Source organism: Narcine bancroftii, chromosome 14 (genome assembly GCF_036971445.1).
Source record: "Narcine bancroftii isolate sNarBan1 chromosome 14, sNarBan1.hap1, whole genome shotgun sequence".
Lineage (NCBI taxonomy): Eukaryota > Metazoa > Chordata > Chondrichthyes > Torpediniformes > Narcinidae > Narcine > Narcine bancroftii.
Window position 1 is genome coordinate 24,489,213 of NC_091482.1, and position 18,071 is coordinate 24,507,283.

Below are 18,071 nucleotides of genomic sequence, written 5' to 3' on the forward strand. Positions count from 1 at the left end.
AAAAATGTCAGAACATTCAGGTAGCAGCTGTGAGGTTTGTGAAAGGTATTATTTCATGTTTATGACCTTTTGATGGAACTATCAGAATGGTTGCAATGATAGATTCTCAACCTGCATTTTTATCTGCTTCCCTCTCTCCACTGATACTGCCTGACCTGCTGTTTACATGACTGTTGAGATCATATGTCCTAAATGAGGGAAAACTGAACAGTTTGTGCAAGATTCCAATATGAATTGAAAATAGATAGTTTATGCACAGGAGCTGCCAGGACGTGAATCATTGCTGCAAATAGATAGGTGCTAGCTAAATGAGTGCCTTCAAATCGGTGTGTTCCCCCCCCATTGGAGAACTTTACAAATGTGGACTTTTTTCCCCCTCAGAATGGAGCATATTTGATTTGATTTTCTGCACAATAAAATGATAGACTAGACAATTTATTCCAAATGCCATAATTTTATTTAGCAATAATCCACATTGATGGGGCAATAAGAAAATGAGCCATCAACATATAATGTTGTGTTTTCCCACTTTTTATAAATTAGTTGACACATTTTACTCTAGATGGCGCTCTCAGAGTCAGTTGCAGTGGATTAGCACCAAGCCAATCAGCACTCTTGATGCTTCAGACAGATAAACAAATTGTGAGCAGGATTTGACCCTCCATTCAACATGACCATGGCCCCAAACTGCTGCCTGGTCCCCAAAGCTCTCTATTCCTGTTCTCTCATAACTGTATTTTTGTTTTCTTTAACTATCTCCCATGATCAAGTTTCTACATCCTTCTGGAATTCTGTATTCCAGAGATTTACCACCCCCAAACTCAGATTTAAATATCTCTCCCCCTTCCCAATCTTCCCTTATGCAATTGTCCCATTAGTGGAAACACCCCCCCCCCCCCCCCCAAATATCTACCCTGCAACCTTCCCAGGTGGAAATTGTACAAAAAGATCACCCCTCATTTTTTCTAAACTGTGAAGAATATAATGCTAATTTAGTTCTTTCTTTCTTTGGCTTGGCTTCGCGGACGAAGATTTATAAATTTATGAATTCATTCACCCCAGGAATAAGCTTAGTGACTGCCTCCAATACTTTTTGCAAATAAGGGGATCAAAATAGTGCCACGTTTCTGTAACTAAATCACTCTAAAAGCAGCAGAAACTTGTGTATTTGTCGCTCACTGCTTTCAGCAGTTTTTTTTTAAATTTTTTTTATTTTTCACACCATAAACCACATTGACCATGATACATACTTTTTCCTTTCAAATATATACAGTGCAATTTTCTCCACCCCCTCCCTCCTCCCATTACCTCATAATCTGAACCGACATTGATGCTGCTACCACTCGAGCATTTCTGTACTTCTGCATTCATGCCGCAGAAAGAAAATTTCTTCCTAACACCCACCCAATTCACTCACGCACTAATGAAGGGATCGTGCTTCACCCCCTTATTGGTTGATCCAATTAACATCAACTGTACCCAAACTTATAAAACCTTTGTATCTCAGTGATTCAATGCTTGATATACTCTTTATTTAAAAATGTTAAACCACACATGGTTAAAAGGCAAAGAGCAGATTGTATATAGTGAATTCATTTTTCAAATTTCTACGAGCTTCCACCAGCCCAGTGTCTAGGCTTCAGCACATCTCCTACCAGTAACTCTCTCAGTCCACACATTACACCCAAGACATTGTGTCCAATGGAGAATAAGGGAGTACAAAAACTAATTCACCAGGACAAACTGGCTAATAAAAATGAGGGAAGAAAGATGAAAACTCAGAGGAAATAAGGCAACTGGGTTTTTTTTAGATAATTAAAATTTCTTATCATTATTAAATCTCAGAAGCCAAAGCTGAATTTAGCGGAGGGTAAACTGTGTGTACTGGCATGTTGTCGGGGGTGGGGCACGTTGGAGAGGACCATCATATCCAGTAGTTGATCCAAACCTACGGGGCAGGTCGCTTTCCACTAACGGGGGGGGGGGGGGGGGGTGGAGAAGAGATAACACTGTTTGGGGATGAAGATTACTAAAATTCAGAAGAAAATCTGATTAAAATGCAGTGCTGCTGAGGAGATTCTGGCTGCAAGGACCAGGGATCCAGCAAGCGACGGAGGCTACTCAGTATTCATCTGGTAACTCGGAATAGGAGCTCAAAGGATCAATCACCACTACACATCCTTCACCTGCTGCCGAGTAATCGACCCCTTGCTCTCCCAACACACTGGGACCCCCCACCGCGAGTGAGGCTGCGGCTATCACTCCTCTCTCTCCCCCTCTCCCCCCAACAAGACACCGATTCCAGGTGAAACTCGCACCCACGGCCAGTTGGGTCTCAACGCTGATCCGCAGGGATGCGGCTGAAGTTCGGAGTTGTCCTGCCTGGACTCGGGTCTCCTCTATCTCTACCTCCTCCCTCCCAATCTCGCCAGTGCCCGCAAGATGTCAGGTACAATTTGTCACCAACATTCAGAGGCAAACAGACAGCGGGGCTGGTTCTCCCTCTGTGTGCAACGGCTGCTCAACCCCTCCCACCCCCTCCCCGAGTCAACTCCCCCCCGCACCGTCTCTCCCAGCCCCGCTCCCCCCATCTCTCCCAGCCCCGCTCCCCCCCATCTCTCCCAGCCCCGCTCCCCCCCATCTCTCCCAGCCCCGCTCCCCCGCATCTCTCCCAGCCCCGCTCCCCGCATCTCTCCCAGCCCCGCTCCCCCGCATCTCTCCAGCCCCGCTCCCCCCCATCTCTCCCAGCCCCGCTCCCCCCCATCTCTCCCAGCCCGCTTCCCCCATCTCTCCCAGCCCCGCTCCCCCATCTCTCCCAGCCCCGCTCCCCCCATCTCTCCCAGCCCCGCTCCCCCCATCTCTCCCAGCCCCGCTCCCCCCCATCTCTCCCAGCCCCGCTCCCCCCATCTCTCCAGCCCCGCTCCCCCCATCTCTCCAGCCCCGCTCCCCCCCATCTCTCCCAGCCCCGCTCCCCCCCATCTCTCCAGCCCCGCTTCCCCCCATCTCTCCCAGCCCCGCTCCCCCCATCTCTCCCAGCCCCGCTCCCCCCCATCTCTCCCAGCCCGCTCCCCCCCCATCTCTCCCAGCCCCGCTCCCCCCCATCTCTCCCAGCCCCGCTCCCCCCCATCTCTCCCAGCCCCGCTCCCCCCCATCTCTCCCAGCCCCGCTCCCCCCATCTCTCCCAGCCCCGCTCCCCCCCATCTCTCCCAGCCCCGCTCCCCCCCATCTCTCCCAGCCCCGCTCCCCCCATCTCTCCCAGCCCCGCTCCCCCCCATCTCTCCCAGCCCCGCTCCCCCCATCTCTCCCAGCCCCGCTCCCCCCCATCTCTCCCAGCCCGCTCCCCCCCATCTCTCCCAGCCCCGCTCCCCCCCATCTCTCCCAGCCCCGCTCCCCCCCATCTCTCCCAGCCCCGCTCCCCCCATCTCTCCCAGCCCCGCTCCCCCATCTCTCCCAGCCCCGCTCCCCCCCCCATCTCTCCAGCCCCGCTCCCCCCCATCTCTCCCAGCCCCGCTCCCCCCCATCTCTCCCAGCCCCGCTCCCCCCATCTCTCCCAGCCCCGCTCCCCCCCATCTCTCCAGCCCCGCTCCCCCCCCCATCTCTCCCAGCCCGCTCCCCCCCCCATCTCTCCCAGCCCCGCTCCCCCCCATCTCTCCCAGCCCCGCTCCCCCCCATCTCTCCCAGCCCCGCTCCCCCCCATCTCTCCCAGCCCGCCTCCCCACCATCTCTCCAGCCCCGCTCCCCCCCATCTCTCCCAGCCCCGCTCCCCCCATCTCTCCCAGCCCGCTCCCCCCATCTCTCCAGCCCCGCTCCCCCCATCTCTCCAGCCCCATCCCCCCCATCTCTCCCAGCCCCATCCCCCCCATCTCTCCAGCCCCGCTCCCCCCCACCTCTCCCAGCCCCGCTCCCCCCCACCTCTCCAGCCCCGCTCCCCCCCACCTCTCCCAGCCCCGCTCCCCCCCACCTCTCCCAGCCCCGCTCCCCCCCACCTCTCCCAGCCCCGCTCCCCCCCACCTCTCCAGCCCCGCTCCCCCCCACCTCTCCCAGCCCCGCTCCCCCCCATCTCTCCCAGCCCCGCTCCCCCCCATCTCTCCCAGCCCCGCTCCCCCCCATCTCTCCCAGCCCCGCTCCCCCCCATCTCTCCCAGCCCCGCTCCCCCCCCGACCGGACTGTCACATCTGCAGTCCCGAAACACGGGGCACGTCCAGCCCAATCCGCCGGCGCTTCTCGCTACTTACAGCCCGCAGCTCCTGGGTGCGATCTTTCATCTCTCCGCGGTCCTGGGAGCTCGGCTCGGCTCGGAGAAGCTCTGCGCGTACCGTGCACGCACTCGGCCACGCAGGGATGGCGATGCCGAGCTCTGCGGTTTCTCTCTCCACCACTCACCGGGCGAAGAAGGCGGCTCCAGGGACGGCGAGCGGCCGGCAGAGCGCATGTCGAGGCGGAGCCCTGCCCCATTCGCTCCGTGCACGGGGGGGGGGGGAAGGAATGGCAAAATACCACTGACATCTAAAGCTGACACAAGATTCTGCAACTTGCAAGCATCTCAGTCACAACGAGTCGCCAAAAAGAGGCAGTAAAATTAACACACGGTGTTAAAATCAACACATTATAAAAATTATTCCAATTAACGCAATACATGATGAAATTAAGACGACACATTGTGTAATTAACAGCACAATTAACAAGATATATGCTGGAATTAAAGGTTAAATAACGCACAATTATATTAACAGCGAATTTCATATTGAGTCCAATTAGCTCAATACCTTGCGGAGTTACTGAGATTCACGCTGTGACATGAACATGTGAAATTAACACACATTTCCTTTTCATCGATTTTCTTTTCCCATGGTCAAGTGTGAGTTTAACAATTAACAGTGAAAGGAAATGTGAAATTAACAACACGTCTTAACAATAAAACTAGCGCAACCCTGCAGCCAATCGTGAAATTACCACTTGGAATTAGCAGTCACTTGAACCCAACCCTGGAGGAATTGACAGCAAAATTAACAGAACCCTACGAAATTTACACAACATCTCGTGACGTTAAACATTTTACTGCACAGGTAAAAAATGGTAGGAGGGGCTGGGCTGGGGTGGGGTGGGAGGGGGGGCTCTATTTATTATATCTAGAAGAGGTGTCTGGACTTATCCGGGGATGAAAAAGAAACTGGGGATTTTGGTTGCTCAGAGATTGGAAATAGAAATGAAAGGGCGATGGAAGGACTCTAGAAATTTCTTTCATAAGTGAACGAAATGAAAATCAGATTCACACTATGGAGCATCTTCTGTTTCAACGCAGTGCACTGTCCAAATATCCAGTCCAGTGGAAAGGGAGGAGCTTGGGAAAGTGCTGAACTTTTCTTGTGTAATACCTACCTCAACAGCAGCCCCCCCCCCCCCCCACTTCGACAATTACAATCCAATGGTTCTCAAACTTTTTTCAATCTAAGCCCCACCTGGCTTCCGGCCTAGCATGCCATGGCCCACTCGTGGGAATATTTTCAAGTCAAAGGCAGCTCTGTGAGAAGCGCATCTTTACCTAATTTAAAGAATTTTATTTAACATTTTTAAAGAGCCACATGGAAACACACTGTGGCCCATCGGCGGGTCGCGGCCCAACGGCGGGTCGCGGCCCAAGGGCGGGTCGCGGCCCAACGGCGGGTCGTGGCTCACTGGTTGAGAACCATTGAGTTAATCGGAAGATGGCGCTTGTGCTGCTCCCATTTGTGTAGAAGGTGATGCCCATGTTTAATTATCAGACTATTGAGCTGGTCGATAAATTGATAGGTAATTATCTTGAAGATAAGAAGACTTGGACCTGTTATAAGGTTAAGACTTTTTGGATACAAGTTAAATTATTTTAAATTGACACAACTGAGAATGGCCAGGCATGATATTACAGAACACACGCTTTGCTTTGTTATAAGTGAGATTGATGCCTTGGCTGTCTGGAGGATTTTCCCCAGGTATGCATCATGGTCCTGCATGTCATGGCCGCAGATGGCCACAATATCCAAATATGGGAACGTGGCCTTAAGCCCGTGCTGGTCTACCATCCACTCCATTTCCCATTGGAAAATGGATACCACATTGGTGACCCCAAAAGGGACCTTTAGGAGGTGATAGAGGCGACCTTCTGCCTTGAATGGGGTGTACTGACTGTCCTCCAGGTGAATTGGGAGCTGATGATAAGCCGGCTTTAAATCAGTGGTGGAGAACACCCGGTATTGGGTGATCTGATTGACAATATTAGCATACAGTTAGTGATACCTTGCAGTAGCCCAGTCTCAGCCGACACTGACCTGGATGCCAGGGATATCTTGCAACTGGATGGACTCACCATGAGTGAACAGTCCAGCACAGCGTCAGGGCGCACAAAACTTTCGGAGATGCTAATGCCGAACAGGCAGGTGACGAGGTGTCAAGTGTAATGGAAGCCAGTGCCTGGTCGTAATTGGAGTCGCTATTGGTATCGGACCGGTACATGGCGCCCGTGGCCCAGGCTGGGTAGAAGGCAGCTTCCCTGAAATGCACACAGTGCTATTATTTGGGGACAGAAGTGACATCAGCCAAGATGGCTCGCCTCACTATGTGCACGAGGAGCTGCTTGGGAGGGAAGGTTAGTATAAGGCCCTTTCTTCATGCACCCTGAGCATACCGCTTATTTTGCAGGGCAGTGCTTCCAGAGGTTCTTCAGTTGGCTGCAGTAGGTGCACTATGAGGGCTTGGTGGCAGCGGTGGTGGCAATGGTGAAGTCAGGATGCCCCTGTGTAGTGGCAGGGTGGGAACCCGCATCCAAAAATGATGGCACCCATGATCCCCAGGAGGCAGCCGCATTGTCAGATGTGAAAGAGTCCGAGTTACAGAGGGATACATCCTATGTTTTGGTGACCTCAACGACCTTTTCCAAGGTTGGTTCATCGAGCTCCAGTAGCCGCTGTTGGATATAGTCTGAGTAGCCACTGTTGGATATAGTCTGAGCCAATGCCCACTACTCGGGCATCCCAGATGAGTTCATCTGTATAGACTTCTGCGGTTACGTCTTTACAGCCACAGACTCTCCTGAGTTCGCGCAGGGCCCAAATGTACTTTTCAAGGGGCTCACCAGGCTATTACTTGTGCATAGCGAGGAGGTGCCTGAAGTTGACCACATTAGTCCTGGGGCTGTACTTGATTTGGAGTTTAATCATGGCCTCGTTGAACCTCATGCAGCCCCTGATGAAGGTGTAAGCCCGATGGCTGACCCTCGATCACAGCAAGCATAGTTAGTCAGCGTTAGTATTCATGGTTTGAGCACTGGCATGCGATAAGTCATTGAACAGATAAACCGGAGCTCGAATTGGTCTGGGGCGCCAAGTGTTTATGGATCTACATTTAGTTTGTCTGACTTTAGCAGGTTGTCCATTGCAAAATTTTATGCTATTAAAATTGATACACTATCATAATTACCAAAAGACTAGAGAGGCAGGTCAATAGGCTTTTGATATCATAAGACTTGGACCATGGTTTTGTTCTGGTCCAATCCGAGGACTCATACTGAGGGAGGGACTTGGCTTAACTGCCTTTATTTGGGGATTTCAAGGGGTGGAATCACCAAGGGAATGTGGGCCAGCCTTACATACGGACCATACATATACACAGTGCCAGTAACCAAGCAACAGTATATACTATATCACCACATTCACCCCCTTTTTTAAAAGAAAAGTCTAATGTATATCACAAGTTCAGTTGGTCTGGTGGTCTTCTGTTCTTTGAGGACAATCGTGCATCACCTACGGCTCCTAGAACGCTTCCACCAGCGTTGTCTCCGCTCCATCCTCAACATTCATTGGAGCGACTTCATCCCTAACATCGAAGTACTCGAGATGGCAGAGGCCGACAGCATCGAATCCACGCTGCTGAAGATCCAACTGCGCTGGGCAGGTCACGTCTCCAGAATGGAGGTCCATCGCCTTCCCAAGATCGTGTTATATGGCGAGCTCTCCACTGGCCACCGTGACAGAGGTGCACCAAAGAAGAGGTACAAGGACTGCCTAAAGAAATCTCTTGGTGCCTGCCCCATTGACCACTGCCAGTGGGCTGATCTCGCCTCAAACTGTGCATCTTGGCGCCTCACAGTTTGGCGGTCAGCAACCTCCTTTGAAGAAGACCACAGAGCCCACCTCACTGACAAAAGACAAAGGAGGAAAAACCCAACACCCAACCCCAACCCACCAATTTTCCCCTGCAACCGCTGCAACCGTGTCTGCTTGTCCCGCATCGGACTTGTCAGCCACAAACGAGCCTGCAGCTGACGTGGACATTACCCCTCTATAAATCTTCGTCCACGAAGCCAAGCCAAAGAAAAAAGATGCAAAATTAAAACAACAATTAATTGAATACAAAGCAATATTTTACTTAGTTGAATAGTATATGGAATTAGTTTGGTGTAGTTATTCAGTGAAAAACAGCAAGGACAAAGGTCCTATCTAAGATGTGATATTGTGGGAAGTATAGAGGTCACACTACCTGGCTTCTATGGCAATAAGCTAGGCCAACTGACCTTTTCCTTTCCTGGACGGGTGGTGTTTCAATGGAAGGGTCCCAACTTGAATCATTAACTGACTATTTCCACCTATGCATGACCTGCTGGTTTGCTTGAGGTTCCAGTATCAGCAGTTTTGTTTCCCTTTCCCTGGTTCATTAGCCTCTATCTTACCTGCCCCTGAGGTCATTGGCCTCCTCTGGGCTACTCTCTCTCTCCGCAGTTTGAGCTCCAGAGTAATCCTAGCAATTTTTCTTTTACTTCATTGTAGCAAGCAAAATTATCATATTACCACATACCACAAAAAAAAACACAATATCAAGTGAATTTAGGGTAGTATTAAATTAAATGAACACAGGACACATTGATATTCATGCAGAATGATGTCACATTAACCAGCTCTTTATCAAGTAACAGAATATAAAATAAAATGAACATAGCTATTATCAACAACACATACAGGTTTCCAAAAACTGCATCTATTATGGGTTTACAGCATTTTGTTCTTAATATATGATATTTTTATCCATTCCAACAAAGCTATCATGTTAATATAATATAATATATAATATATGATTATATTATATGATTATTATATATGGAACATCAGAACCATGCTAGACAAGGCTGACAGCCACCGACTTGAACGTCGGTCTGCCCACATGAACTCCTCAGACTTGACATCGACATAGCCGCTCTCAGTGATGTCCGCCTGGCAGATGTAGGCAGCCTCCAAGAACGCGGTGCGGGCTACACACTCTACTGGTCTGGCAAGCCTATGGATGAACGATGCCTATCTGGTGTAGGCTTCATGGTCAAGAACTCCATTGCCTCCAAACTCAAAAACCTCCTGACAGGCCACTCAGACCGGATCATGTCCATGCGACTCCCCCTTCAAAACAAGCGTCGCATCACCCTCATCAGTGTCTATGCTCCAACCCTCCAGGCGGAACCAGCAGAAAAGGACAAGTTCTACAGTGACCTGCGCAACCTCATTCAACGCACCCCTACAGCCGACAAGGTTGTCATCCTTGGCGACTTCAACGCTCGCCTCGGCAAAGACTCAGAAACCTGGCCAGGAATCCTGGGCAAGCATGGTGTCGGCAAGTGCAATGACAATGGGCGCCTCCTGTTGGAGCTCTGTGCAGAACAGCGGCTTGTCATTACAAACACCCTTTTTCAGCAGAGGGACAGCCTGAAGACTACCTGGATGCATCCCCGATCCAAACACTGGCACCTCCTGGACTACGTCCTGGTGCGAGAAAGAGACAAACGAGATGTGCTCCACACCAGGGTCATGCCCAGTGCGGAATGCCACACTGACCACTGGCTGGTTCGCTGCAAGCTCAACCTTCACTTCAACCCAAAGTCCAAGAACAGTAAAGCCCCCAGAAAGAGGTTCAATGTTGGAAACTTGCAGTCAGACTAAGTGAGAGGAAACTTCCAGGCAAACCTCAAAGCAGAGCTCGAGGATGCAATCCGCCTCACGGACTCATCCCCTGAAACCCTCTGGGATCAGCTGAAGACTGCCATACTGCAATCCACTGAAGAGGTACTGGGCTTCTTCTCCAGGAAAAACAAGGACTGGTTCGACGAAAACAACCAGGAAATCCAGGAGCTGCAGGCAAAGAATCGAGCTGCCCACCAGGCTCACCTTGCAAAGCTGTCCTGGCCAGAGAAGAAACGAACCTTCCATCGCGCATCCAGCCATCTTCAGCGCAAACTCTGGGTGATCCAAAATGAGTGATGGACTAGCCTCGCCAAACGAACCCAGCTCAGCGCGGACATTGGCGACTTCAGGGGTTTTTATGAGGCTCTAAAGGCTGTGTACGGCCCCTCACCCCAAGTCCAAAGCCCGCTGCGCACCTCAGATGGCAATGTCCTCCTCAGTGACAAGATCTCCATCCTCAACCGATGGTCAGAACACTTCCAATCTCTTTTCAGTGCCAACCGCTCAGTCCAAGAATCTGCCCTGCTCCAGCTCTCTCAACAGCCCTTAAGGCTAGAGCTAGATGAGGTCCTCACCTGGGAAGAGACATATAAGGCAATTGAACAACTGATAAGTGGCAAAGCAGCAGGTATGGATGGAATCCCGCCAGAGGTCTGGAAGGCTGGCAGCAAAACTCTGCAAGCCAAACTGCATGAGTTTTTCAAGCTCTGCTGGGACCAAGGAAAGCTGCCTCAGGACCTTCGTGATGCCATCATCATCACCATGTACAAAAACAAAGGCGAGAAATCAGACTGCTTAAACCACAGGGGAATCACGCTGCTCTCCATTGCAGGCAAAATCTTCGCTAGGATTCTCCTAAATAGAATAATACCTAGTGTCGCCGAAAATGTTCTCCCAGAATCATAGTGCAGCTTTCGCGCAAACAAAGGAACTACTGACATAGTCTTTGCCCTCAGACAGCTCCAAGAAAAGTGCAGAGAACAAAACAAAGGACTCTACATCACCTTTGTTGACCTCACCAAAGCCTTCGACACCATGAGTAGGAAAGGGCTTTGGCAAATACTAGAGCGCCTCGGATGCCCCCCAAAGTTCCTCAACATGGTTATCTAACTGCACGAAAACCAACAAGGTCATGTCAGATACAGCAATGAGCTCTCTGAACCCTTCTCCAATAACAATGGCGTGAAGCAAGGCCGCATTCTCGCACCAACCCTCTTTTCAATCTTCTTCAGCATGATGCTGAAACAAGCCATGAAAGACCTCAACAATGAAGACGCTCTTTACATCCAGTACCGCACGGATGGCAGTCTGTTCAAGCTCACACCAAGACACAAGAGCAACTTATCCGTGAACTACTCTTTGCAGACGATGCCGCTTTAGTTGCCCATTCAGAGCCAGCTCTTCAGCGCTTGATGCCCTGTTTTGCGGAAACTGCCAAAATGTTTGGCCTGGAAGTCAGCCTGAAGAAAACTGAGGTCCTCCATCAGCCAGCTCCCCATTATGACTACCAGCCTCCCCACATCTCCATCGGGCACACAAAACTCAAAACGGTCAACCAGTTTACCTATCTCGGCTGCACCATTTCATCGGATGCAAGGATCGACAACGAGATAGACAACAGACTCGCCAAGGCAAATAGCGCCTTTGGAAGACTACACAAAAGAGTCTGAAAAAACAACCAACTGAAAAACTTCACAAAGATTAGTGTATATAGAGCCATTGTCATACCCACACTCCTGTTCGACTCTGAATCATGGGTCCTCTACCGGCATCATCTACGGCTCCTAGAACGCTTCCACCAGCGTTGTCTCCGCTCCATCCTCAACATTCATTGGAGCATTTGGGGGGAGTCACGTGATGGAGTAGTGGCCGGACGGTGAACTCCAGCCCTCTCCAGAAAAGTCGGGAAAAACAAAGGAAAACACAAAGGCACAGAAATAAAAGTTACAGAAAAGTGAGTATAAAGGTGGAAAGAAGATGACGACAAAAAAAGAAAAATCGAAAGCAACGGTAAGAAGAGAGGAAGAGAAGACAAAGGAGGAAAAAGGTGAAGGCCTTACCTGTCCGAAGAGGCCCGCTGCGGAGAGAGAAACCCGCTTCCTCAGGTCGGTAAATAATGGACTACAAAAATGGCTCGCTGAGCCGAGTACAAGTGCGCAACCGCGCATGAAAAAAAACACACCGACGGGAGGGGGGACCAGCTGTGGAGTCGATCTCCACAGCCGGCAACAACAGCTGCAGAACACCTGCAGCAAGAAGAGACCACAGAAGACAATAGAAACAAAAAAGAAGAGAAGGAAAGGGCAACAAAGAAACAACAGATGGCCAACCTAGAGGAAGAAGAGGAGGAAGAGGAAGAGTACAGTGAAATAGAAGAAGAAAAGAAAGGCAAGATAAAGGATATACTTTCTCTTATTAAAGGATACATGGAGTCATTTAAAGAATGGCAAACACAGGAATTTACGGATTTAAGAAAAAGAATAAACAACACAGAAGAGAAAATGAATAAAATAGAGATGACCTTAACAGAAATGGGAAAGAAAATGGACAAGATGGAAGAGCGGGCAGTAGCAGCAGAAATGGAGGTAGAAGACTTAAAAAAGAAATTGGAGGAATCTAATAAAAAAACTAAAGAGACACAAGAACTACTAGCTCAAAAAATAGATACAATGGAAAATTATAACAGAAGAAATAACATAAAGATAGTGGGCCTTAAGGAAGATGAAGAAGGCAAGAATATGAGGGAGTTTATAAAAGAGTGGATCCCTAAGACCCTAGGATGTCCAGAACTACAGCAAGAAATGGAAATTGAAAGGGCACATAGAGTATTGGCCTCTAAACCACAACCACAACAAAAACCAAGATCTATTGTAGTAAAATTCCTAAGATATACTACAAGAGAAAAGGTACTGGAGAAGACAATGGAAAAAGTAAGAGAGGGCAACAAACCACTGGAGTATAAAGGGCAAAAAATCTTCATTTATCCAGATATAAGTTTTGAACTCCTAAAGAAGAGAAAAGAGTTCAATACAGCAAAGGCGATTTTATGGAAGAAAGGGTATAAATTTATACTAAAGCATCCAGCGGTATTGAAAATATTTATTCCAGGACAACAAAACAGACTATTCTCGGATCCAGAAGAAGCACGAAAATTTGCAGAACAATTACAAAAATAGACTGAGGGAGGAAGACGGGTAATGAGAGTTAAAATGATCACGATTGATATGTATGTGGGTAAAGACAAAAATAGACTGAGGGATGAAGACGGGTAATGAGAGTAAAAATGATCACGATTGATATGTATGCGGGTAAAGAGGTATAAGAGTGAATAGAGACAATGTGCATAAATGAATGTATCTGTACTTAGAGGAAAATATAGATAGTATAGACAAGAATTAATAAGGGAAGGTAATGGAATAGAGAGAATAAGGAGGGAATTAAAAGAGTGACCTTTGTGACATATGAAAAGTGAAATCTTTTCTGGGGGGGGCGGGGTGAGGGGAAATAGCGGTCACTGCAAAATCAGTTGACGCTTGCGAGTGGATTTGCAAATCCAAATGGAGAGGGGAGATGTGGTTGTCCGACAAGGGATAAAGGACAACTCAGGAGGGGAAGGGGAGATTGGGGATAAATAAGATAGAAATAGGAGAATAAGGAAAATGTTGGATGTTGTAGGAATGTTGTCTGGTAAAGAGTTGAAAATAAGAAAACAGAAATGGAAAAGGAGGAAAGGTAATGATGGAAAAACGGAAAGAGAAGATAAACAAAATATAAAAGGGCTACGCTGAACTATATGACTTTAAATATTAATGGAATACATAACCAAATTAAAAGGAAGAAACTACTAAATTTAAATGAATAAATGTATTCCATTAGAAAAAATAACATATAGGTTAAGAAATAATATTGAAATATTCGAACAAGTATAGGAGGCTTACATTAAATACAATAGCGAAAACCTACCGGGGACAAACATTACCTAAGTTGATGGAAGGAGAAGGAAAGAAAAGAATGGACTCAGTAGAATTTCTGGTGTATTTTTGTTGAATGACAACATTGTCTGACTGGCTTAATGCAACCTAGATTGTATACCTAAAATGGATGAGAGGGGGGGGTGGGGGGGTGGCTTGGGAGGAGGGGGGGGGGGAGAAAAAGTCACTGTTTATGTGTGAAAAAGAAATAGTGTATATCATGGCTAATGTGATTTATGGTGTGAAAAATAAAAAATTTAAAAAAAACATTCATTGGAGCATTTTCATATCCAACATCGAAATACTCGAGATGGCAGAGGCCGTCAGCATCGAATCCACACTGCTGAAGATCCAACTGCGCTGGGTAGGTCACGTCTCCAGAATGGAGGACCATCGCCTTCCCAAGATCGTGTTATATGGCGAGGTCTCCACTGGCCACCGAGAGAGAGGTGCACCAAAGAAGAGGTACAAGGATTGCCTAAAGAAATCTCTTGGTGCCTGCCACATTGACCACCGCCAGTGGGTTGATCTCGCCTCAAACCGTGCACCTTGGCGCCTCACAGTTCGGCGGGCAGCAGCCTCCTTTGAAGAAGACTGCAGAGCCCACCTCACTGACAAAAGACAAAGGAGGAAAAACCCAACACCCAACGCCAACCAACCAATTTTCCCTTGCAACCGCTGCAACCATGTCTGCCTTACCCACATTGGACTTGTCAGCCACAAACGAGCCTGCAGCTGACGTGGACATTACCCCTCCATAAATCTTCGTCCGTGAAGCCAAGCCAAAGACAAAGACATAATATATGATATTTTTACCCATTCCAACAAAGCTATCATGTTAATCAATCTGTAAAAAACACTTTTACCATCGTCCTTTTGAAAGTGGGAAATAAAATCATAATCTTTCATTATGGAGGGAGAGATGGTGTCGGGGAAGGGGTGGAAACCAGAGAATTTGATGTTAATGCCATCTGGCTGGAGGATGGCCAGACTGACTATGAAGTGTTGTTCCTCCAATCTGCGGGTTGTCTCAGTCTGGCAGTGCATGAGAACATGGCAGACAAGCCAGCATAGGAATGGGTGGGGAATTGAAATGGTGGGAGATCCTCACTATTGCAGCAGACAGAGCAAAGGTGCTCAACAAAGAGATTTCCCAGTCTGCGGCTCATCTCTCTGATGGAGAGGAGGCCACAGCTGGAACACCAGATACAGTAGATGACCTCTGCAAATTCACAAGTGAAGTGTGGCTTTATTTGGAAGGACTGTTTAGGGCCCCAAATGTCATGAGGGATGAGGTGTGGATGCAAGTATAGCATTTCCTGTGGGGTAGCTACTAAGGGAACAATTTTGGGAAGGGAGGAGTCACAGAGGGAGCGGTTGCTGTAGAAGGCAGTGAGGGGAAGAAAGGAGAGGAAGTGTCTGTCTGATGGTGGGATCATGTTGTAGATGGCAAAAATTACAGAGGATGATATGTTGGATGTGGAGGCAGGTGGGGTGGTAGGTGAGGACAAGAGGAATCCTGCCCTTGATGCATCTGGGCGCAGAGGGGCCAGATCAGACATGCAGGAAATGGAGGATATGCGGGTGAGGGCTGAGTTGATGGTAGTAGAGAGGAAGCCACTTTTTTTGAAGAAGGAGGTTATCTTGGATGATCTCGTCCTGGGAGCAGATGCGATGGAGTCAGAGGAATTGTGAGAAAGTAATAGAATCCTTACACGGAAGAGGGTGTGAAATGTTTAATAAAAAGGTGGGTGATGCACGATCAATTGCACAAAGACTGAAGTAACTGAAATTGAAGGCTTTTATTTGCAAGAGATGGACAGCATCCCTGTGTTGATCACTCACACTGTCCTGGACTCGAACTGGGGGCAGCATTGTGGCATGACATCCTTTATGGGAAAGAAAGGGGAGGAGTCACGACCCGGACAGTGAGAGCAGAATCAACCAGGAAAGGTCATGTCATTTACATATAATGAATATGTACAACAGTGGTTTCACCACATTGGGGTGGGAGAGGGGATGTGTATAAGGTAGAAAGGGCAGGAGAGGAGCACAGGCCAACAACTGAGGCCCAGGTATTTAATATAAAGGCAGGGGCGCGGAGGGAAAGTTTTATTTGTTCATTCATTGATGAAGGACTCATCCCCGAAACGTTGATGATAATATAATGGCCTCCTCTGGATGCTCTGGGACCAGCTGAGTTTCTCTAGCATTTTTGTATATTAACTATAATAATAGCATCTGCAGACTTTCTTGTTTCACTCAACTTGGGATTGATTGCTTGTTTAATGTTCTCCAAATGAACCAATGAGTTTTAAAGCCAATGTAGTTATATTTAAAGTATAATTCAGCCAAATAAAACTGCCAATCTGCACACAGTAGTTTCCAAGAGCCCTTTGAGGAAGACGCTGCTTAAGCCTCCTCCTTGTTCTCTTCAAATGGCACCATGGAATCTATTATGAACAACTCAAAAATCTCAACTGAAAGACAGAAATACCAAATAATGTGGCATTTTCTCAGTACATTATTGATCTATCAGCCTGCAAAACCAAAGCAGTCATAGGATTTTTTTGGTCCCATGTGCCTGCTCTTCCATTTAATGGGGTCATCATCACAGTCTTACCTCAACACCACCTTTCTACATTACTCTCATAATTTTTTTAAATTATCTAATTGCATCTGTATTAAATACATTAACAAATGAGGATTCACCGCACCCTTGGGTTCAGAATTATATCGATCCCTTTCTCTCTGGATGTGGAAATTTCTCACCCCATTTTTCTGAGATTGTTCTGGGTACCCAGCAGGGTCATTGAAAACCCTACATCAGCCCTGAAAAGTCCCACAAGAACTTGGTGAATTATTTATATTTATTCACTTTTTTGGACAAAGCCAGGATTTATTGCCTGTCCTTAATTGTACTGAGGAAGATGATGGTGATCTACCACCTCGAACTTCTGTGAAGATACTTGCATAGTGTTTTTGGAGTGAGAATTCTAACATTTGACCCAGGTTTAGGAATATATTTTCAACTAAGCTGCTACAGACCTGTGCAGCAGTAAGAAAGTATCTGGAGCCATCAATAGAAAATCAGAGAAGAGTTGATAAGTAACAGGTCATGTTGCCCTTGATTACCTCTAACAACAAACTACTTACATTTGACATTCAATGGCACTCTATGGCTGAGTTCACTACCAGAACTGTTGACCAAAAATTCAACTTGAACAACCATGTAAATATAATGGCTACAAAAGCTGGTCAGAGGTGAGTTATGCTGCAGCAGATGACTCCACTCATGATGGTCCAAGCTTTATCGCCATCAAGGCACAACTGAGGAGGGTGATGCAAAACTCTTCACCGCCTGGAAGTAGCAGCACCAACTTTTCTCATAAAGTGTCACTATCCTAGGAAAAGCAACTCGCTTGATTGGTGTTCTGTCCATCACCCTGAACATTTATTCCCTCTCGCTGCAGTGTGTACCTGCTACAAAATGGACTGCTATTACTCACTCATCCTACTCTGATATCACCTCCCAAATGTGCGACCACCACAAGCAAGAAGAACCAGGTGTATGCCAGGACCACTACCTACAGGTTCCCCTTCAAGTTGATGTGGAGATAAATCACTGATCTTTCATCATCACTGGCTCTAAATCCTGGCACACCCTACTCATAAGAAATGTGAAAGTATCTTCACCAGAGAGAATGCAGTGGTTCAAGAAGGCAGTACACCACCACCTACTCGAGCACTAGGAATGAACAATACATACTGGCTTTCCCAATGATATTCAGGTTCCAGAAAATGAAAGCATGAGTATTCAATATCACAGTACCAGGAGGAATTTAATTTACTCTCACTCCTGAAATCCAGATGTCTGGAGGTTGAGGAGGAAGCTGCAGGTGGTGGAGTTCCCATGAAGTTGGCACCTTTTTCTCTTTAGATAGTCATGGCTTTGGGTGATCCTGTCTATATAACCTGGGTAAGGAACTGTGGTGCACTTTGTAGATGGTACGATGGAGGTAATGAACATAGTTGGTAAGATGAAAAAACACACAAATGCTGTGAAGATACATCACCAACATTTCAGGCTTGAGTCCTTCACCTTTGCTACATAAAGGCATTG

General features: G+C 47.8%; 1 protein-coding gene across 4 annotated transcripts in view; it reads right to left on the minus strand.

Annotated features, from left to right (window-relative positions):
• The window catches only part of LOC138749255 (syntaxin-1A-like), a 323,823-nt gene that overhangs the window by 239,350 nt on the left and 66,402 nt on the right, over nt 1–18,071 (minus strand). The window contains exon 1 of one of the 4 annotated variants that reach the window (XM_069910419.1): nt 4,236–4,365. The exons of the other annotated variants lie outside the window; for them this stretch is intronic. Coding sequence (XP_069766520.1) covers nt 4,236–4,265 — 30 coding nt within the window. The 5' untranslated portion in view covers nt 4,266–4,365. Of the gene's footprint in view, nt 1–4,235; nt 4,366–18,071 lie in introns of those variants that run through there. 4 annotated transcript variants of the gene reach the window in all.